We start from the raw sequence: 22,975 nt of genomic DNA, 5'->3' as shown, positions 1-22,975 counted from the left end.
AAGAATGGCATGCATGATGATGCATCATCTCGGACAAAATTATTATCATTATTTTTAAAAAACTAAAGTGAAATTATTTGTTATTCTATTTAGCTGATCAGAAAAAGAGACAATGGGAAATAGAAAGAGAAACGAAGATGAATTAGGAGGAGAAAATATTTGTATAATTTACTATTAGTGGCACTTAAAAGAAAATTATGAACAATTAACTAAGAAGAATCTTTCTTCATTGTCGTTGCTTATTAGTCTTTGTAAAATGTTTTGTCTTCAACGAGGAGTTACTTGAGTAATGGAAACATCGTCGATGGAACAGAGAACAGACGAACCTGTCGACGGACCTGTTCCTGATCCTACTTGTTCATGTTTTCTTCGGAAGAAAAAACCAGGTGGTTGAGGAATGGGGAGAGGGATTGAACTAGTGGTGAGCATTTGGTTGATTTCTGACATGGTTGGACGGTCTTCAGCTTCTTCTTGCACACATAGTAGAGCGATATGGATGCATCTAGTAATGTCGTCTACTTGATAATTTTCTTGAAAAGATGGATCCACAAGCTCTATTGGTGATCCATTGCTCCATAGTCTCCAAGTCTAGTGAACATTTTAATAACTGAAATGTTAAATCATTGTTAAACGAAGCAGGAAATTGGAAGTGTTAAGGGCGCATACTCACATATGTAACCAAATTTCCAGCACTGTCTTTCATTTGATAGAGACTGCTGTTTTTTCTGCCGCTTATTATTTCAAGAACTAAAACCCCGAAACTATAGACATCTGATTTCATGGAGAACTGGCCATACATGGCGTATTCTGGAGACATATAGCCACTACGACAAAACTCAAAACTTGAGTTAATGCATGTTACGGTCTACAAAGGCAATATATATATAGTAAGGGAAAAAAACTTACTAGGTTCCAACTACTCTCTTTGTATTGGCTTCTGTTTGGTCTATTCCAAAAATTCTTGCCATTCCAAAATCAGCAACTTTTGGATTCATATCATCATCTAAAAGGATGTTACTCGCTTTGAGGTCACGATGTATAATTGTGAGTCGTGAATCTTGATGAAGATAAAGAACTCCTCTAGCTATTCCTTTAATGATCTCGTACCGTCTTGTCCACTCAAGTTGGATTTTCAGTGTAGAGTCTGTACCATGGTAATTATAATGTTAACAAACAACATTGAATGAAGGGTTCGACTAATGAATAGTACTATCAGTAGGATCAGGAAGTATTAACTGACCAAAGAGGAAGTAATCAAGGCCTTTGTTAGGCACAAACTCGTAGACAAGTATTTTCTCTTCTCTTTCGAGACAAAATCCGAGAAGCTTGACCAGATTTTTGTGTTGAAGTTTAGCAACAACAAGAACCTCATTCTTGAACTCTTGTTCACCTTGTCCTGATGTTTTTGATAGTCTCTTCACCGCAACTTGTAATCCATTAGGGAATGTGCCCTACAAAGAATAGAATATGCATGTATAATTTAACAAACAGAAAAGAAAAAAGAAATATATGTATAATTTGAAACCTAAATCATTATTCATTACCCTGTGTGGTCCTTGTGGAACACAATAATTAAACAACTATATATACCTTGTAAACTTGCCCAAATCCGCCTTGACCAAGCTTGTTACTTTCGGAAAACTTATCTGTTGCAGCTTCAACAGCATTAAAATCAAATTGCAATGAGCCAGCAGTTGTAATATCATCCCCATCTGCCAAATCATGAAACTCCATAAAGCTTTTTCCAAGTAAACAAATACTAGTTTATTTAGGATTTTTTTTACCATCATCTGCAGCTGCTGTCTCATAAGCCTTCTTCACTCTATAACTTATCACATGGAAGCTAGAAATAACCGCAAAAAGAAGAATATAGACAGCTAGTGGCACAACAATTGCTATGATTATCACGATTGAGTTTCCATTTTTCCCTGTGTTAAACCATTGATAAGACAAGACATGCATATAGTTTCCCAAATCCAGAAAAATAAAACGAGAGAGAGAGAGGCTCTTACCAGACTGTGGAGGAGGAGGAGGAGCTTGACTTGAAAGTGCTGACTGCGGAGGAGGAGGAGCTTGACTTGAACGTTCTGATTGCGGAGGAGTAGGAGGAGGAGGAGGAGCTTGACTTAAACGTGCTGACTGGGAAGGAGTATGAGCTTGACTTAAACGTGCTGACTGCTCGTACCTTGGCAAGGTTTTATTGTAAAATGGGTAAAGCTCGTACCTTAACGTACAACTTGGCCAGAGAAGTCTTCCTCCAGTTTTGTCACGAGGCAATTTCTTGATGGTTTCTTGCAAACAGCTAGAGCAATTCTCTCTTGTCAGGTCAGGCATGCACTGAACCATCACATAAATGTTTTCTGACGATGTGAATTTCCCCTTGTTAACCGCAAATTTTCTTGAGCTATCAGCAGCCTCCTCTGAAGTTTCGTTAACTAAAGAAAGGAGTTCATCATTGAACTGTTCTGATTCGTTTACCGTAATATTTTGTTGATTCATAATCAAGATTCCTGGTGTGGCTATAGGATCCAAGAGAATATCCCGGTCAGTATATCGCAGCATGCATTCATCGTAATGAATCAAAGCCTCTCTCTCATTTGGACACTGTCTCAAAATGTCCTTGACGGCGAAGTTGACGCAATCACGGCACACTTCCGGCAACAAGTCTCCTCGGCAGAGGTAAAGTCCAAAAACCATATCCGGGTTTCGTCCCTTTGTAAGGCGTAGGAATCTGTTGGAGGATGAATGATTTTTTTCAGAAGAAAAAGAGAACAAAAGGGTTTTGAGATTGGAAAAATATGTGCTGTTTCTGAGGTAAGTATGTCTCCCCGGAGGACAATCAAAACTAACAGGTTTCGGTTGTTGTGTAGAAGGTCTCATGCTCGTAAGGAAGGTGAGAATGAAGAGAAAACCACAAGCAGACATTTTCCAACACTTAGCGATGAATGCCTTTGGGCTTTTTTCAAATCAAGAGTGCTATGCTTTGTAAATCTTATACAGTTTCTTACCAGTCACGTCAACGCTTAACTACAAAAAGGACTTCTACTTGACGTGTAACTTCATTCGCGCAGTCTAAATTTGAGTTGCATTAATTGAAATATATTTTGAGAAGGATATTTAAAAAGAAAATAACATTTTCACCTTTTTTTTTTTTAATGAATTTCATTAGCTATGTTCTAATACCTAAACACTTCTTCAGTTTTTGTCAGTCAACTAATTAACTCAAAAATAAAACAACCTACGGTTTCTTTCTTACAGGAAAAGTAATAAGTGAACGGTTAATAAATAAACATAAAAAGCTACTTCACAGCCCTAGTTGTCCAGTTGTATTACGTTACACGATGTTCCTCTTGTTTTCTTTATATGTTGCAGTAAAAATATGTTTCATGACTTTCATCAATGTAATTGACTGCATGTTTTACATTCATGTTCTTGTTTTCTTTATTTTGTCATATACACAGTTTGGAGTAGACGATACTTCGTTTACAAAAGATAAGATAATGATTGTGAAGCAGCCAACGAGTCTTGGTATTTTTGTTTAATCTTCGTCGTCGTCGTTGATAGTGTTGCTCTGCTAGCTTTTTTCCAATCAATTGACCGGACTTTTCAATCCGTTACTATTTTTCCTTTTCGCTTTCTTTATTACTTGGTCTTAATATTTTTGTTTTTACGTTAATCCTTTCTTTATTGGTTGTTCCAAATGTGCATCTATCTGATTTTCAATATATGACATTTTCTTCTTCGTGCCATATATTTGCAATTATCTTACGCCACGGTTGACTCAATAAAAAATTGTATATGCATGAGTCAACCCAAAAACATATCAATTACCCTATGGAATTGAATGGAATCGATGGGTTGTGATTTAATAATCAAAGATCCTGCAAGACAAACCTGCGACCAATACTGCAAGAATCAGTGATTACGATACACATATATTTTTGTGAATAATCTTTTACATAGAAAGAAGCATTATAGCTTGAGAAAACAATAAAACAGATTTAAAAAAAAAAACTGAATTGAAACGTAACAAATAAATTTTTGTAGAAGCATAGGTTGAAACTGGAAAATAAGATGTTTTTTTTTTTAATAATTTAAAGAAGCACATGACTTGATTCATAGGCTCATATATAAGAAGCTTGAATGATAAAAACATTTTTTTTCCTTTAAAAACAAAATAAAAAAAAATAAAAAGATAAAGCACTTGGCTTAGGAGAAACTTGATAGCTTAGATTCAGAGGTTCATGATGAACTTGAATGTGGAAGCACTTGGCTTAACAAAAAAAAAACGACTTTGATCGTTAGATCTAAACCCGGGAGCAAACCTGCTATGATACCATATAGGGTCTCATTGGTGACCACGTTTAAACGAAGCGGTTAGAAAATTACGAGCGGTTGTAAAGATAGCGGTTAAAAAGATAGCGGTTAAAGATAGCGGATAGAAAATATGGTGTGGTAAAAGAGAACGGTTGAGTATTTAGTTTGATTGGTAGCATTATAGCGGTTGATTAGTGGAATGATATTAAAAATTATAATAATTTAAAACTAATTTAATTATATAGTAAAAATATGGAAGAAGACATTATATTTTACAACATGAAAAATTATAAAATCATATTTTTTAGTGGTTGTGATAATTATCTAAAATATTTAAAAAAATAATTGTAATTTAGTCTCTTAGGCTAATTATAAGTTTTTACAAGTCAATTTGTCACTAAAAGAAATTGTGTTTTTTTTTCTTTTTTGTAAAACAATTAAAATTTGATAAAACCAAAACTATTAATAAAACATAAAGCTTACTGGGTCAATTTGAAAATCCATTGAGATATAATTTATTTATGTGCATTATCACAAACCCGTTATCATCTTCTTCTTTTTAATAAACTTGCCATTTTGAACAAATGTTTGATGCAAAAAGAAAAAAAAATTGATCACTTTGTTTGCAACAGATGTTGTCAAACGCTCCAATTTTTTGGTGGTTGATTTTCACTTTCTCAACCACTCAAAATCAGCTCCAGCCATCTCTTCCTTCCACTAACTCCAATCACTCATTCCAAACACCTTCTCCAACTGCCTTGATGATTGATAACCAATTGAACATTTAGTTTCTAGAAGAGACGTTTAAGTGCTTCCAATCAATATTGTAAATAAAATACAATAGTATTATTGTAAATAAAAATACACATTTATATTGGGAATGGATCTAACTAATAGAATCATATAAGATGTACACAAATCTCTATAATATATTTATAATATCTTCTTTGATCAAGGATCTTCTAGATACTTCTATACGAATAACCTAAAATAATTTTCTGGCTAAATTACAGTTTCCAACTGAATTATATGGCTAGCAGTGGCTACTACAATACATATGGCTATTTTAGCTACAAACGTGGTTCCATTTTTTTCTTTTTTTTTTGAAATCAATGAAAAATGACTGTTTAAATTTTATGGATTCACCTCAGTTTTATGTGGATATATAACAGTAGCAACGGTGTATATTAGCTATGTATGTGGCTCAGTGGCCACAAAACTAGAAACTTAGTGTTGCCATTGTAATACGCTGATCGATAATCAAAAACAAAACAATATAGATTATTCTGCATCTCACCTACTCCGATGGTTAGACAAGGATGTCCGCAACAGAATCTTATCCATTGGGAAGCAAGATGACAGGAGATATGCAGAGTGTTTGGAGATTTGGTTCGCCACACTCTAAGGACATCATTATTGGAGGGTTTAATTTTGAGTCTCTTATATACTGTTTAATTTTTTAATGAATATATTATTTACTATTTAAAAAATAAGAATCTTTGATCTTCTAATTAAAAAAACCCCTCCAATGGTAAGATCTAATTTTGAGTCTCTTATATTTGAAAATATAGTTTTTTGAAATTAATTTTTTTTAAATAGAATAGAAGTAGTATAAATTTTTAAATATTTAAGATTTTATAAAAATAGGAAAATATTGCATTTAATTAATTTCTAAACATACAAAACGTAAAAAAATTACAATAGAAGTACAATGTAAGAAGCAAGTTGATCTTTGGAGAAGACAAGGATTTGCTGAACCACACAAATCTGAATTTTACTTCTTCTGTGAACGAGAAGGAGAACTCTGTGGAGTCATTTTACTATATACAGATCAAATCCATTATAGTTGACGGTGAAACTCTTGATGACATACGTGAAGAAACATGGAATTTCTCATCAAATGGTGGTGCTGGAACCATCATTGATTCGGGTACAACCTTAAGTTATTTCGCAGAGCCTGCATATGAGATCATCAAAAACAAGTTTGCAGAGAAAATAAAAGAGAAGTACCCGGTGTTTGGAGATTTCCATATCCTTAATCCTTGTTTCAACGAGTCTGGCATAGAGGAGAACATCAAACAGATGTTCTATCCTCAGAGCCACCATCTGAGATGTGTTGAGGGTTGTTATCACCATCAGAAGGATACAACTAAAGCAAAAAATTTTACTTTTTTCCCCCTATCGGACCAGTTCAAACATGGAGATGAGTCCAGACTTTTACTCATGAACTACGCACGCTACTAAGGCACCACTACCCTAAACCAGAATGTAACCATTGTCATAAAATAGAAGCAGTCAACAACGAGCAAGAGGCTCTAAACAAAGATAATCATGCACAACTTTTGAAAAGAACCCAACCGAGTTCTTTCATTTATACAAAAAATTGAATTTTGTCTTCGTTACCACGCAGAGATGTTATCACCCGTTACCACAACTGGAGTTGAAATAACTTCTTGCCCTGTAAATGCTAGAGGCAAGTTGATTCCTTGCAATGCCATCCAGTCAATCTCTCTCTCCCATTTCTCCCATCCCCACCAAACATATGAATCTAGAAGTAAACAAGAAAGCAGAAGCAGGAGCAGCTATGTGACGTGAGTGATTCATTACATAATCATTGACACATGAGAAAAGTTTGATTCCAAGACGTGTATATGCCTTACAGCTAGATGTAACAACATTTTGGCAATAGTGTCCAGGCTGTGGAACAGAGGCAATCTGAATGCCACCAGTCTTGTCCCAAGAAACATGAGCATTAAATTTATACTTCAAATACCAATGGAGGCCATAAGCAATCTCAACTCCAGTTGTGCCTTTAATCCTGAAATCCAAGTTAGAAATAAACAAAGCTTGGAATAGAATAAAAAAAGGAAGAACCTTTGAGATAATTCTGAAATCAAAGCTACGAAAATGTGTGAGAAGCATTCTTTGCAATAGACCTTTAGCTGCTGATTCTTGTACATACCAAATTGGTCGTAGAGAATCTAAACGGTTAAGCAGACTCTCGATAGTAGGATGTTGCTTTGACAAAGATTGAGAGTGAAAAGAAAGAACCAACAACACAAACAACACCAATTTGATCATGCAAAGCATGTTGATACTCTTCCAAGATGCATCCTATATAAACACCAATAAGGCCGTTTATATATAACATACAATTATCTAGTTTATTGACTAACAAGATGCATCCAGATATAAGTTACATAAACGATCCAACACACACACAAAAAACATTATCATCAGATACTACTAATTTCACCGGAGATTTGTATATATAACAGGAGGGAGAACTAGAAGCGAGACTCTCGTGGATGGTACCTGACCGGGAGCGTAAGCTTGAGCAAGAGCAGCAGTCGAGGGATCAGGTTTCGACGGTGGAGGTAGTGAGATCAAAGCCTGCTTTTTATAGTGTTGGCCTCTCTGCTCGTCTCGTAGCTTTCGATTCCAATCTCCTCCGATTCCATCTCCAACGATTCCAACCAATTCAATCTCCTTCGATTAAGAGATTCGAGAGAGAGTGTGAGAGAGAGGAAGGAAAAGAATACAATCGGGCCAAAAAAAATGGTTTTCAATAAAACTCTTCACCCAACCATGCGATGACACGTCACAACCTCTTATATAAAATCGAGTATACTAAATAAGAGGAGCTCTTCTTCTTTTCTTTTCTTTCTGATTTTTTTTTCTACTTTTCCACTAAAACTTCCATTGAGGATAACCTAAAGATTTCCACTATTTCACTACTTTATTATAAACTAATGATTTGCTCAACGCATATTACAAAATGTTTCACTTGATGTAAAAACGTTTTTTTTTTTAAATAAATTTTATATTTTAGTCAGAAAATAAAATAAAGTTCAAAACGAGCATTGACGCAGTCCTCTTTACGGTCTTATAGGCAGGCCCATAAATAATCTTAAAATTTGTGCTTACTGTATATAGGGTTTTCAATTAGCCCGAAAAAATAAAAGGGCTTTGGTGTGTATCCCACCGCCTCATACGAGTCTCTAGGTTTTTTTATATATATAATCACATCCTCCTCTAGTTTGTAGTCATCACATCCTCCTCATCGTCTCGTTTGTTTACCTCACGTTCTTTCCAGATTTCTAGCTTCTTCCATTATATATGTATTATTACATTCGTGCCAAAATTGTTTGTTTTTCTTGAGTTTAGGGTTGTCTTTTAAACAGTAATTAATTTCTTCTTCCTCAGATTCTTTGATTACGTTTTTATTTCTTGATAAAAGTGACGAATACTTGAGAAAGGGGCAATCGATCGAAGTTGTATAACCCTAAAGTATAGGTCACAGATTAACTATGTCAAGTCTTCTTCACGAAGAAGTCATGACGGAGTTCTCATATGCCCGTATCATGCATTACCTTACGGAACAGCGTCGCTGTCTTTACCGTTTTGTACTTGGACATGAGAACCTATAAACTAAAAATAAAAGATTTACCAAATTTTTACTTTTGTCAAAAAATCTGGTTTTTCATTATATTTCCTTTTTTCATTTTTTCTTTCTTCCATTCTTCCTTATTTGTAGCTAATGCTCTTTTTTTTAAACGAAATTTGTATTGCAACAAAGTGAGAAAGGGGCAATCGATCAATATTAATTTCCATATATCTATACAAACTCATAGACAAAGAACTTTGCAACTAGACGATAGAGCTTATGAAAGGAAAATTCGTTTTTTTTTTTTTCTTTTTTGAAGAAAGGAAAATTTGTTTAAAACATACTAAATCATGAATCACGAATGAGATTTCGTAATTGGGTGAAAACATGAATCACGAATGAGATTTCGTAATTATTAAATGGAACGGCGTCATGTGGAATATTATTATGTTACTGAACCCTCCCGAGTAAAAGTATTATGAAAACAAAAAAGAATAAATTTGTTTGGTAATTAATTAGTCTCGCTAAATTTATAAATAACTAGCGTATTTGGTCAGTATACTTCTCAACATAGCGATACAACTTTCCGGCCCCAGAGTATTTCTTTAAAGAAGAGTCAACAAAGATTTCAAAAGTCAAGTCTATATATTCAACAAAAAAAAACATACTACGACATTTTATGAAAAGAAATCTAAGCCTAATATTAAAAAAGAATTATATACTATATATCTGAATTGTACTAGTAATTAAGATGTTTGAACTTTGTAATCATGTCATGCTACATTTTATTTCTCCTCAAATATCTCCACCTATAGTCTAATAGACTAAGTCTATTTCTCCGCAATGACATATCGAGTGTAGTTCACGTAAGAATTTATATTTTTAGAGTTTAAACCGTAAATTTGGAGTTAAATGTTTTGATAATCATGTTAATTGAATACATTTTTTTTTTTGTTCTATAGTTTCTTCTAGTTACATAAATTATTTTTCCCCAAATTATTAAATTAGTAGGGAGCTCAACACAAGTTGTTGGATTGGACCCGACAATTCAATACAAACGCGTTTACTTTGACCTTAGACTTTTCGTCGTCACTTTTCACATAACCATCCTCTGTTTCACGCTATCTACATTAAGCCACAGAGAAGAGAGACACGCAATAAAAACATATCAAATTATTGATTCATATATCGCCACTTCCCAAAAGCTTCTTGATTAGGAAGACACAACAAATCAAGAAAAGCCAAATTATGTCTTCTTCTCGCGCCTCTTTCATCTTCCTTTGCTTTCTCTTCTTCCTCACTCGCTTCAAAGTTTCTTCTCAAAATCAAGATCACACTTACCTCTACCATATTTGTCCCAATACGACGACGTATTTAAGAAACAGCACTTACTTGACCAATCTCAGAACCGTTTTGTCTTCTCTCTCGTCCCCTAACGCACCTTACTCCACCGGATTCCAAAACGCCACAGCCGGGAAAGCTCCCGACAGGGTCACTGGGCTTTTCCTCTGCCGTGGTGACTTGTCGCCGGAAGTTTGCCGTCGCTGCGTCACCTTTGCCGTCAACGACACTTTAAATCGGTGTCCTAAGGAGAGAGAAGTCGTGGTTTATTACGATGAGTGTATGCTCAGATACTCTAACGAGAGTATACTCTCAACCCTAAGCACCGGTGGAGGAGTGACTATGTGGAACACCCAAAACGTTACATCTAACCAACTTGACCAATTCAAAGACTTGGTCGCGTCCACTATGAACCAAGCCGCCGCTGAAGCTGCCAACAGTCCCAGAAAATTCAATGCAAGAACAGCCAATTTTACTCGGTTGCGGAGTTTGTACGGACTGGTTCAGTGCACTCCTGATCTGACGAGACAAGACTGTTTGAGTTGTCTTCAACAGAACATCAATCAATTACCCACTGACAAAATTGGGGGAAGATTTATTATGCACAGCTGTAATTCAAGATACGAGCTTTACCCGTTTTACAACGAATCCGCCATTACAATACCTTCACCACCGCCGGTTTCTGCTCCTCCTGTGTCAGCTCCTCCTCGAACTGGTAAATGCTCTGTCTTATTCCTCTGTTTTTTTAACTTTTAATTTAATAGAAAGTTTCATCCTTTCGACATAATTTCGCTTTGCTATGTGTCTTTCATGATCTAATCTGTCTTCGTCCTCTGTTTCTTTCCCCCTGATTTCTTGAAATTAGCAATGTTAATAGGGAAAGTTTCGTTTTTTTCGTCTGATCTTAAGCAACTGATCTTTGGAAAGCAGGGAAAGGTGGGAATTCAACTGTGTTAGTGGTAGCCATTGTTGTACCTATTGTAGTGGCTGTTCTGCTTTTCATAGCTGGTTATTGTATCCTTGCAAAAAGGGCAAAGAAGAGTTATTATGACACAACATCTGCATATGATGGTAAAGATTTCAAATGATTCACAGTCTTTCTAGATTTTGAATATTGATTAATGTCAATGGCCATCTTCTTTTTTCCTGCCTTCTAAGACTTTCATTTGAAACAGGAGACGATATCTCAACTGCAGACTCACTGCAGCTTGATTATAAAAAAATTCAAACTGCAACTGATGATTTTGCAGCGGGTAATAAGATTGGTCAAGGTGGATTTGGTGAGGTTTACAAGGTAACGATAGTTCCCTTGAGCTGTTTTCTTTTCTGGAAAGTTTAAGCCAACACGTTTGGATAAGAGGATGATGTTGATATAAATAACAGGGAACGTTAACGGATGGGACTGAAGTTGCGGTGAAGAGACTATCAAAGTCATCAGGACAAGGCGAAGTAGAGTTCAAAAACGAGGTTGTTGTTGTTGCAAAGCTTCAGCATAGAAATTTGGTCAAGCTTCTCGGGTTTTGTCTAGACGGAGAAGAAAGGTTACTCGTGTACGAGTATGTGCCCAACAAAAGCCTTGATTTTTTCCTCTTTGGTTAGTTGAATTTTATTGCATTGTTTCAATGATTCTTGACACTTGAGGTTGCAAATCTTTAGAGCTAACTGTATGAATATGCACAGACCCTGCAAAGCAAGGTCAGCTGGATTGGACTCGACGATACAAGATAATTGGTGGAGTTGCTAGAGGGATTCTGTATCTTCATCAAGATTCACGACTCACAATCATACACCGTGACCTCAAAGCTAGTAACATTCTCTTGGATGCAGATATGAATCCTAAAATTGCAGATTTTGGAATGGCCAGGATCTTTGGATTGGACCAAACCCAAGAGAACACTAGCCGAATAGTTGGAACCTAGTAAGTCTTCCTCGTAACTTCTCATAAGTTCAAGTTTTCTGAACATTCTTTTGTTAATATAATTTTTTGCTGTGGGTTACAGTGGTTACATGTCTCCCGAGTATGCAATGCATGGTCAGTACTCAATGAAATCTGATATCTATAGCTTTGGAGTGTTAGTTCTTGAGATTATAAGCGGAAAGAAGAATAGCAGCTTCTACCAAACAGACGGAGCACATGACTTGGTCTCATATGTAAGTTTTGAGCCAATCAAGTTCCATATTTACCTTTAGTTGTAAGTGTTTGATTGATCTATTTATATTCTAGGCTTGGAGGCTTTGGAGTAACGGGACACCATTAGAACTCGTGGATGCATCTATTGCAGATAATTTCCAAAGGAGTGAAGTTGTTCGATGTATGCATATCGGTCTTTTATGTGTTCAAGAAGATCCTGTTGAGCGTCCAACATTGTCAACCATTGTTCTGATGCTCACTAGTAACACTATGACTTTACCCGTACCTAGGCAACCAGGTCTTTTCTTTCAGAGTAGAGTTGGAAAAGACCCGCTTGATACATTTTCAACGACCAGGTCTCTTATAGGGTCTGTTGATGATGCAACGATCACAGATTTATATCCTCGTTGAAGATGAATGATTACCTTCATGCCTGTCTGCCTGATTCCTGAATCTATTGGTGTTGAAAATAATTTTAGTTGTTTTGTTAAAGAATATTTTGAGTATAATTGTAACCACAACATGCATGAGATATATACCATTTACATGTTTCTTCTCGAAGACGTAACAGTTTTTTTTTTCTCCAAATTAAGCTTACACAATGATAAAGCAGAGAATTTGATTCAGGTTGAAGAGTATAAAAAATTAAACCTGTAAATATTGTCTTAAATTGCAGTTTTTACTTCTGTAAGAACTTGACAAAGAAGCGATCCTTATTCCTTATAGAACTGAGTACTGACCATTGCATTTTACAGTTAACAACATATAATTACAGAGAAACATGCAATATATCTTATGTCCATGGAGAAATAAAAAATTAAATTTTCAGATATGATTACGAAAACATATCACTGTTTACGAACTAAATGAGGCAAAGACTTGCTAGTAGTAGACTGACCAGACTCTGATCCCTCGGATACCAGGTCCAGTTGCTTACTACGTGGGAAAAATCCCGGTAGGCGAGGCACTGGTAGAGTGACAGTGTTGCTAGTGAGCATTAAGATGATTGTTGATAACATTGGACGGTCTTCTGGATTTTCTTGAACACACAAGAGCGCGATATGGATGCATCTAGTGACTTCATTACTCTGATAATTTCTTCCAATCGTCGGATCCACCAGCTCTAATGGTGACTTGTTCCTCCAAAGCCTCGAAGCCTAAAACAATGAACAATAAAGAACCTTTGGTCATCTGTGTAAACATGATAAAATGTTGAAAGTTGAGGACTAGATATATGCTCACATAAGTGACCAAGTTTCCAGCAGTACTAGTTTCATCCATCTGGTAGACGCTGCTATTTTTCTTGCCGCTTATAATCTCAAGAACTAATACTCCAAAGCTATAAATGTCAGATTTCATGGAGTATTGACCATGCATTGCATACTCGGGAGACATGTATGCGCTGAAAAACATACAATTCCGTTAATATGCAATAAAAAATTCAGTGAACTTTGTTTGTTGTCAGCTACTATGAACTTACTAGGTTCCAGCAATTCTGTTTGTGTTTCCTTGAGTTTGCTCCATTCCAAAAATAGTTGCCAATCCAAAATCTGAAATTTTTGGGTTCATATATGCATCTAAGAGAATGTTGCTGGCTTTGAGGTCACGATGTATGATTCTGAGCTGTGAATCTTGATGAAGATACAGAACCCCTCGAGCAATCCCTCCAATGATCTTGTATCTTCGGGTCCAGTCTAGCTGGCTTTGCTTTACAGGGTCTGCACATCTCCATGTACAATCAATCAGGTCAAAGCTCAAGAAGGATCTTTCTAATAAGGAAAACACTATTGAAGGGAACCATACCAAATAGGAAATAGTCAAGGCTTTTGTTGGGGACAAACTCATAGATCAAAATCTTCTCCTCTCTTTCCAAACAGAAACCAAGAAGCCTAACCAGATTCCTGTGTTGAAGTTTCGACACAAGAACAGCCTCGTTCCTAAACTCTCTTGTGCCTTGTCCTGACATTTTCGACAGTCGCTTCACAGCTACTTCAGTTCCGTTAGAAAGCTTACCCTACACATACCATTGAATGAAACAAACATTATCAGTTATTACCATTAACCTATATTAACTTTTAAAAAATGGAAAACAGAGAGTTTCTTACCTTGTAAACCGCACCAAATCCACCTTCACCGAGCTTATTACTCATTGAAAACTTGTTAGTTGCAGCTTCAATTGTCTTAAAATCGTATACCAATGAATCTGTAGTTGAAATATCACTTTCAGCTGCAAAGAACGTGTGTATTAGTTATGTTCCGATTTTTCCCTTCAATACATGCTGATAATGAAGAAAGGAAAACAATAAAGAGGTAAAACAAAAAGAAACTAACATTCTATCTCAGCTCTTTGGTATGGTTTTCTCCTCCGGAAAATAATAAATCCAAGAACCAGCAGTATCAAGACGGAAATAACAGTGGGAACGGTAATAGCCACAACAACTCCAGCTGAGATTCCTTTGTTATCTTTTCACAACACACACAAAAACACAATCTCATATATTTCAATTCTGCTTACAATCATAATAGATATTCCACAGCTGGAAGACTAACCATTGTCAGTCGAGTTGTTCTGATCACCTGCAGGTTCTGAAGGGGGAGAAGCCACCGTAATTTTATCAAAAGCTTTGGAATATGTATACAAATCCCACCGCAAAAAGCAGCTTGGCCGCATAACAACACCTCCTTGCCTCTGACCACAGCATGACTGGTAGTCAATTGCGCTTTGTCGCAGACAATTTTCACAATCACGAGAAGAAAGATCCGGCGTGCATTGCATCAAGGCATATATTTTCCGGATAGGTGTCAAGGCTGTTGAATCAGCTGTGTAATGGTTATCACTGGAAGAAGGTGTGCTTTTTTCTGCGGAGGCTGTAGCAATCATACGAGCCATTAATCCTTCCCATATTGTTGTGAACTCTGTTAGATTTGAGTTGATATTTCCAGTGTTGAAGAGCAGGAACTGCGGGTCAAGTTCTGCAGATCCAGGGAAAGAAGTGTTGGAGCAGCGCACATAGCAAAGCGTGGGATCACCTGGCCATGAATACGCTTCTGTTTGGTTAGGACAATTCTTTAAAAATTCATCAGAAGCTTTCTTGATACAATCAGAACAGTCTTCTGAAGTTGATCCTGGGATGCACATCCCAACTGCGTAGACACGGTTCGGTTCTTGTCCGATCGAACCGTTGTAGTATAAACCCTCCTGAGCCGTGACGTTGGAAGGAAGAGAAGAGAGGATGAGACGGCGATTTACGTCGTAACTACTGTTAGGTATGAAAGTCCCCCTGTTCTCCTTGCATGTTTGAGCTGAAACTGAAGAACCACCGAAGCTTATGAGGACAAAACAGAGGACTGAAAACAGAGTCCTCTGTTTCATTGTTTCTTCCATATTATCGTAAAAGCCAAATCTTTGTGTTTAGTGTTTATGCATCTGTCCGTTTCTTACCAGTTTAAACTTTAAACAACAACATAGAAGTTTCTCTCCAAAATTTTCTAATGTTGAATTCGTCAACTGTTAACTTGATAAACAGTGGTCCTTTTTTATTTTTATTTTGTCAAAATAACATAACATGCTTTGAATTTGCTACTACAGACACACGGTCATGAAAGCGAGTATCATAGTCAAAGTCAATGATAAAAGTCAATAAAAATTTATTTGTTTAGAATTAGATATCAAACTAATTTGTTTTATTTATTAACAATGTGGTATACCAAAAGAAGAGGGTGGATTGAGGTTGTGTTCTTTAAAAAATAATTAGTAATTGAAATGACTAATATAGTGAAATGACTATTAGAGAATTTAATCAGAAACGTAAATATAGTGAAATGACTATTAGAGAGTTTTAGGTTATAACCGTAGAGACTAGAGTTTTGGCCTAATATAGGACCAGTTAATTAAGTAAACCGGATTGGATATTATATCAATTATAAAAAAGAGTCCCTCGGTATATTGATCAAATTTTATAGACCCATACAATACAAATCGGATTATTACAGAGAGCTGATAGTAATGTTGTAACACATTACCGTTTGATGAAGTATATATACTAATGTACCTGACGCATGGACCATGGTTTATGTACTCAAACTCTTTCCAATGCTGTTTCACTAGAGAAACATTGGCTAGACTCGAGGCCCTCTCGTAATTGGTTGCGTCTATTTGAAATTAAGAATCCAGGTGGTTGAGGATCGGGTAAATCGATTGTATCGCTTGTGAGCATCAACAAGATTTCCGACAAGGTGGGACGATCTTTTGGATCTTTCTGGACACATAGGAGCGCGATGTGGATGCATCTTGTTACTTCTTCGTTCTCATAATTCTCCGAAATGCTTGAATCTACGAGCTCTAATGGCGACTCGCTTTTCCACAACCTCCAAGCCTGTCACGCAATTTAATCATCAATCCAGCACATATAAATAAAAACCACGGCTAGGTAAAAGATATTATTCTTTCTTAATCATTTGATCATCATTAAAAGCACTTAGTTCTTCTCTGGTACTTACGTATGTGACGAAATTCTCAGTTGTAGTGTCTGACTGCTGGAAGAATCTGTTATTTTGACCACATATAATCTCAAGAACTAAGACTCCGAAACTATAGACATCAGATTTCATTGAGAATAAGCCTTGCATTACATATTCCGGGGGCATGTAACCACTGCAAGAGTCAAACACAAACAACATTAAGTAGACCGTAAAAAACTAGATTATTCAAGCTTCACTACTTAGGCCATATAAAGGGTAGTAATAGTATGTTCGTACCGTGTCCCAACTATTTTGTTTGTATTAGCCCCACTTTGATCCATCCCAAAAATTCTAGCCATTCCAAAATCAGCAATTTTTGGGTTCATATCAGCATCTAAGAGAATGTTGCTGGCCTTGAGATCACGGTGTATAATTGTGAGCCGTGAATCTTGATGAAGATATAGAATTCCTCGAGCAATTCCCTGGATAATGTTGTACCGTTTTCTCCAGTCTAATTTCTCATTGTTTGTAGGGTCTGTACTTAACAAAAATAATTATCAGCTAGCAAAATATCATGAATAACATATATTTATGCATATTTCACATACCAAAGAGGAAGTAATCGAGACTCTTGTTTGGGACAAACTCGTAAACAAGTATATTTTCTTCTCCTTCAAGACAAAACCCAAAAAGTCTAACAAGATTTCTATGCTGGAGTTTTGCAACAACAAGAACCTCGTTTTTGAACTCTTCTTCACCCTGTGCTGATGCTTTGGATAGCCTCTTCACTGCAACTTCTATTCCATTAGGTAACGTACCCTACAAGTAAAGAGTTACTTTGATTCCGTAAAATCCAAGTGATAAACCAAGTAGGTACAGAAATGACACCTTGAAAACTTCGCCGAATCCTCCTTGTCCAAGCTTGTCACTAAATTTTTTGGTTGCAACTTTAATTGTTTTAAAATCGAACTGCAGGGAGTCTACAGTTGTAATACCAGCTGCATAAACAAAAAAAAAAAATCAAAGACACAGTACCCTCTGATATCAGACCACCAAGCAAACAATTATCATCAGCTGAGAGTGTTGTAATAAATGTTCCAAATAAAAGCATATTAATAACACTCACATTGATCAAAATCGAATTCTTGATATGTTTTCTTTCTCGTCCAGCAAAGTCCAGTATATCGTCGAGCAAGCAGTACGAAGATGACGATGATGATGACTACTACAACAATGGGAACAAGAAACACCACAATAGCTCCTTTGGCTCTGTTGTCAGATTGCAGTGGAGGAGGGGGAGAAGCCAACGTAATATTTTCAAAAGCCGTAGAGAATTTTTTTAAATCCCAACGGAAAAAGCAGCTAGCACGTATAACAATGCAAACTTGCTCCTGACCACAATCACCTACGTTTTGTCGCAGGCAACTCTCACAATCACGAGAATGAGATGTGAGATCAGGCGTGCATTGCATTAAAGCGTAAATATTTTGGGAAGGTGTCAAGGCTACAACATCAGCTGTGTAATAGCTACTACTAGACGATGGTGTGCTTTTTGCATTGGAGGTTGTAATGATCATACGACCCAATAAACCTTCCCATATCGCCCTGAACTCTTTTTGAGCATTTGAGTTGATATCTTCAGTGTTGTTAATAACCTTACGCGGGTATAGCTCTGTAGATATGTCGTCGAAAAAAGTACTGGAGTAGCGGACATGGCAAAGTATGGGCTCACCTGGCCATGTAAACGCGCCTGTCTGGTTACGACAACTCCGTAGCAAACCATCAGAAGCTTTCTTGATACAATCAGAACAGTCATCTGGAGTTGATCCTGGGATGCACATCCCTCTTGCGAAGACACGGTTTGGTTCTTTCCCGATGGAACCTGTGTAGAAGTAGCCGTCTCCAGCCGTGACGTTGGAAGGAAGATAAGAGAGTATTTGTCGGAGATTTGAGTCGTAAGTACTTTTGGGTGTAAAATTCCCATTGTTCATGCACTGTTGTTGTGCTGAAACTGAAGCAACACAGAGGACAAAACAGAGGATTGAAAACAAACTGCTCTGTTTCATATTTTTCCTTTATGCGATTTTGTAGCTTTGTCTTTGTAATAATATATTTGATTCTCTTGCGAACTCCCAAATGTTGAATTTGTCAAACTCAATTACGGTGTTCCCTAAACTTGAATATGCGGTCGACAGTCAAATACATTTTGTGGTTCACATCGTGAAAGTGAAGCTCCCATTAATTAAAGAAGATGGAGAATTTGAGACGTTATTGTCTAATAATCAAAAGCATTCAAATCAAAGACAAAAATACGAAGACTCATTTAGCTGATTCACAATAAAAGACAAAATTAATATATTAAAGACGGGAAGACTTTGAAGTAAAAGACAGAAAATAGGGTGACTCATTTGCTGCTTCACAATTATTATCTCTTTGATATTTTTCTTAACCAAGTTTCCTCTGTTTTGAATAATCAAAATAATTATTATTTCTTTGTTTTTTCTTTTCTATTTGTAACCAAAGTCTTCTCTCTTTTAGGAATAGACAATGAGGTCTATACTCTACATAGAGAAACTAAAATCTAATTTTTAGGATTAATAATGATACCAAGAAAAAAGAGTGCCATTAGAACTAAGCGGCCTTACTTCCATAACTGAGTTGAGCGAAAACAGAGATTCTGCATAACATGCATCATGCATGGCTTGGGACCTGGGTGTTAATTTGTGTTTTACGAAACAGAGAGAAGAAAAAAGTAAATTACATCTAATTTTAGTAGAAGAAATTTTATATCTACTGTTGATTAAAATACTTATGAGATCCATTAAAGTCACTAAAATTCCGGTCTTTAAAAGACTTTTCAAAATTCATGTTGAAATAAAGTGGCTTAGAGGATTTACGCAATTAAAAATACAAAATTTTAATTTCATGATTGTAAGTAGAATTTGAGAAGATTTTTACATTATACTCCCTCTGTTTTTTTAGTTGTCATAGAATAAAAATTTTGTTTTCCAATACTTGTCATTTTAGGTTTTCAATGCATATGTTTGGTAAAAATACCAATTTTATCCTTTTGATCAATAAAAAAATTAGAAAATGTATTAAAGAAGTGGTATAATAGAACATTGATTTATTTTCTTAATTTGTGTGCAAAGCTCTAGAACAACAAGTAAAAAAAACGGAGGGAGTATCATAATAACTTTCTTAAATTCATCCAAAATATTTAGTTGAATACACAATTATTTTGATTATATATTGTATATTAATTTTGTCCTATAATATTTTTTGTGGATATTTTGACTATATAGGTAAGTTTTTTTTTCCTATATAATTTGGTCATGCAAGCTGTATAAGAAGTTATTTGTAAATTATCAACTAGAGCAATCCAAACTAAAAATACTGAACCGAACTTCAAAATTGCATCAGACAACACCATCCAAATTGAATTACATATGGTTTTATTTAATTTCAGTTTCTATATATAAAACCAGATTGCCAAACCAAAACTAAACTGGCTTCACCACCTCTAGAAATATGTAAATAATTGCTTTGGGGTAATTCTACAGCGGCAAAAGCTGCTAACCGAATATTCAACGAGGATATAACACAGTGATCGATGTATCATCAACAGATCGATATGACTCAAGCGGGTCTTTTGGAGGTCTACTATGCACGACAAAACCAGGTTGCCGAGGCACTGGTAAAGTCACAGTATTACTAGTGAGCATCACAAAAATGGTTGAAAATGTCGGACGTTCTGCAGGATCTTCTTGAACACATAGAAGACCGATGTAAATGCATTGAACCACTTCACTCTTTTGACAATTATCTAAGATAATTGGATCCACAAGGTCTAAAGCATTTCCGTTACTCCAAAGCTTCCAAGCCTAAAAATCAATCAATAAATATATTTTTTGTAACAATTGCTTATTGTTAGAGAGCTAATAAAAAAACTTTATTGCCTTAAAACTTACATAAGTAACCAAGTCAAGTTCTGCGTCTGTCTCGTAGAAGCTGCTGTTCTTCCTACCGCTAATAATCTCAAGAAGTAACACTCCAAAGCTATAGACATCAGATTTCATTGAGTACTGGCCATCAATCGCATATTCAGGAGACATGTAACCGCTGGAATCCACAACAAACGACATGTATTGGCAAAAATTTGACACACTTCCAACTTATGAGAAGTTAAGTAGAAGACTTACAAGGTACCAACTATTCTGCTTGTGTTCTCCTGGGTTTGGTCCATTCCAAAGATCCTTGCCATTCCAAAATCAGCTATTTTGGGATTCATATCAGCATCTAGGAGAACATTACTTGCTTTAAGGTCACGGTGTATGATTGTGAGCCGTGAATCTTGGTGAAGATATAGAATCCCCCGAGTAATCCCTCCAATAATCTTGTATCGTTGAGTCCAGTCCAGCTGACCATTCTTTTTATTGTCTGTGTGCGCAACAATAACAACCAGGTTCTTGAATTAGAGTTAAATCAGAAGATTGCAACCATACGTTTCAGCATTATGGCTAAAAAATCATTGACACAAAGCAGAAAATGCAAACTGACCAAAGAGGAAGTAATCAAGGCTTTTGTTGGGCACATACTCATAGACCAGTATCCTTTCTTCTCGTTCAATAGAAAATCCAAGAAGCCTAACAAGATTTCTGTGCTGAAGCTTTGCAACAACAACAACCTCGTTCTTGAACTCTGTTTCACCTTGTCCTGATGATTTTGACAGTCTCTTCACCGCAACTTCAGTCCCATTCGAAAATGTACCCTATTCGTTTTCATCAGAATCATCACGTTATCCAAATGCTTTGACAAAAAAATGTCAATAAAAAGTACACAACCTTAGGCGCAGTTAAAGAATTAATAGCAATAGTACCTTGTAGACCTCACCAAATCCACCTTGACCAATCTTATTATTTTCTGAATAATTATTAGTTGCAGCTTGTATTGTTCCATAATCAAGTTGCAGCAACTTTATGGTTTTCATATCATCTCCTGATGCACAGTAAAGAAGTCGTAGTAATCAGAACAAGCAAAAAACAAAAAAAACTGCTCAATGACAATAATCAAACCCAATTAATTAAGACTGTTAAAATCATTTGAATCTTTACCATAAAAGGCTGGAGCATTATTCAAAGTCTTCTTTGTCCTCTTTGCAAAGAAACAATAACCAGCTATGAAAATCAGAACAACCACTATAATAGGCATAACAATGGCTGCCACTAAAGCTTTTGAATTCCTATCTTTCCCTGCGTTGCAAAGATTATTTTCTTGAGATCGGATAGTGGCAGATGAGTTAGATTTTGAGAATAGAGGAGAAAGAAGTAAAGAGAGTTCACCAGGTGGTGATGCTTGTTGTTGTGGTGGTGCTCTAAGGAGCGTTTCATTGAAGAACGCGTAAAGCTCGTACCTTGAATTACAACTAGGCAAATGAAGTCTCGCTCCAATTCTGTTAAGACGCATCCCATTAATGGTTTGTTGCAAACAGCTCAAGCAGTCTATTCTTCTAAGATCAGGAGTGCACTGAACCATGCCGTACAAAGTCTGGAGAGCGGTCCAATTATCACTTATCGTAGAGAACTTTCTAGGACTGTTAGCTGCTTCGACGGCAGCTTGGTTCAGCGTGGACCACACGAAATCTTCGTACCGGTCTACTTGGTTGGTTGAAATATTGGCGTTCAACATCCTCCATTTCCATTCTATATTAGCATTCAAGGTCGATAGAATATTCTGGTCGGAGTATCTTAGCATGCACGCCTCGTAGTACAGCACAGCTTCTTTCTCATTCGGACAACGACTGAGTATGTCGTTGACGGAAAAGGCTACGCAGTTACGGCAAGCCTCTGGCGTGACGTCTCCCTGACAGAGGAAAAGTCCTGTGACTTTATCCGGGTCTTGTCCTGCCGTGGCGGTTTGGAATCCGGTGGAGTATGAAGCGTTGGGGGAAGAGAGAGAGGATAAAAGGGTTTTTAGATTGGTGAAGTAAGTGCTGTTTCTTGAATACGTTGTTGTATTTGAACAAACGTTTTTTGATTGAGCTGAGACTCTGAAGCTAGTGAGGAAGGAGAAAAGGAAAAGGAAGATGAAAGAGGCTCGAGAAGACATGATTGGTTTTTTTACTCAGATTTGTGTTTCACATCATAGAATGAATATATCTTTGTTCTTCTCTTTAAAAACAGAGGATGGGGTTGTGAAGATGTGTTTGATGACAAGAAGTTAAATTAAAGTCAAAGTAAACCATTCAGGTCTTTTTGAATTTGAAGCCACATTCAGGTCTTCACGATTCTTATCTCTTTGATATTTTTGTAGTTATGTGTCCTTTCTTTTGGAATAGT

The 22,975-nt window shown here is 36.3% G+C and overlaps 5 protein-coding genes across 5 annotated transcripts; 1 reads left to right on the top strand and 4 right to left on the bottom strand.

The window, feature by feature from the left end:
• Nucleotides 99-2,948, bottom strand: LOC104717991 (cysteine-rich receptor-like protein kinase 5). Its single transcript, XM_010435636.1, has 7 exons — nt 2,013-2,948; nt 1,785-1,928; nt 1,591-1,712; nt 1,241-1,451; nt 907-1,144; nt 671-824; nt 99-588 (listed from the first exon to the last, which is right to left on the bottom strand). Exons 1-7 carry the CDS (start codon nt 2,923-2,925, stop codon nt 268-270), a joined length of 2,103 nt encoding a protein of 700 aa, XP_010433938.1. The 5' UTR covers nt 2,926-2,948; the 3' UTR covers nt 99-267.
• On the top strand, nt 9,832-12,737 carry LOC104717992 (cysteine-rich receptor-like protein kinase 10). The gene is made up of 7 exons (XM_010435639.2): nt 9,832-10,760; nt 10,976-11,116; nt 11,221-11,339; nt 11,429-11,639; nt 11,726-11,963; nt 12,046-12,196; nt 12,270-12,737. The coding sequence occupies exons 1-7, from the start codon at nt 9,953-9,955 to the stop codon at nt 12,585-12,587; spliced, it is 1,986 nt and encodes a 661-aa protein (XP_010433941.1). The 5' UTR covers nt 9,832-9,952; the 3' UTR covers nt 12,588-12,737.
• Nucleotides 12,822-15,676, bottom strand: LOC104717984 (cysteine-rich receptor-like protein kinase 11). Its single transcript, XM_010435627.1, has 7 exons — nt 14,727-15,676; nt 14,508-14,639; nt 14,282-14,403; nt 13,980-14,190; nt 13,657-13,894; nt 13,419-13,578; nt 12,822-13,333 (listed from the first exon to the last, which is right to left on the bottom strand). The coding sequence occupies exons 1-7, from the start codon at nt 15,559-15,561 to the stop codon at nt 13,025-13,027; spliced, it is 2,007 nt and encodes a 668-aa protein (XP_010433929.1). The 5' UTR covers nt 15,562-15,676; the 3' UTR covers nt 12,822-13,024.
• Nucleotides 16,068-18,779, bottom strand: LOC104717983 (cysteine-rich receptor-like protein kinase 11). The gene is made up of 6 exons (XM_010435626.2): nt 17,764-18,779; nt 17,526-17,635; nt 17,246-17,456; nt 16,935-17,172; nt 16,677-16,830; nt 16,068-16,552 (listed from the first exon to the last, which is right to left on the bottom strand). The coding sequence occupies exons 1-6, from the start codon at nt 18,701-18,703 to the stop codon at nt 16,256-16,258; spliced, it is 1,950 nt and encodes a 649-aa protein (XP_010433928.1). The 5' UTR covers nt 18,704-18,779; the 3' UTR covers nt 16,068-16,255.
• Nucleotides 20,026-22,911, bottom strand: LOC104720171 (cysteine-rich receptor-like protein kinase 15). The gene is made up of 7 exons (XM_019230925.1): nt 21,980-22,911; nt 21,752-21,889; nt 21,517-21,635; nt 21,198-21,408; nt 20,840-21,077; nt 20,609-20,759; nt 20,026-20,521 (listed from the first exon to the last, which is right to left on the bottom strand). The coding sequence occupies exons 1-7, from the start codon at nt 22,743-22,745 to the stop codon at nt 20,225-20,227; spliced, it is 1,920 nt and encodes a 639-aa protein (XP_019086470.1). The 5' UTR covers nt 22,746-22,911; the 3' UTR covers nt 20,026-20,224.

This window comes from Camelina sativa, chromosome 10, assembly GCF_000633955.1.
Source record: "Camelina sativa cultivar DH55 chromosome 10, Cs, whole genome shotgun sequence".
NCBI lineage: Eukaryota > Viridiplantae > Streptophyta > Magnoliopsida > Brassicales > Brassicaceae > Camelina > Camelina sativa.
This window is presented reverse-complemented; position numbering and strand designations above follow the sequence as displayed.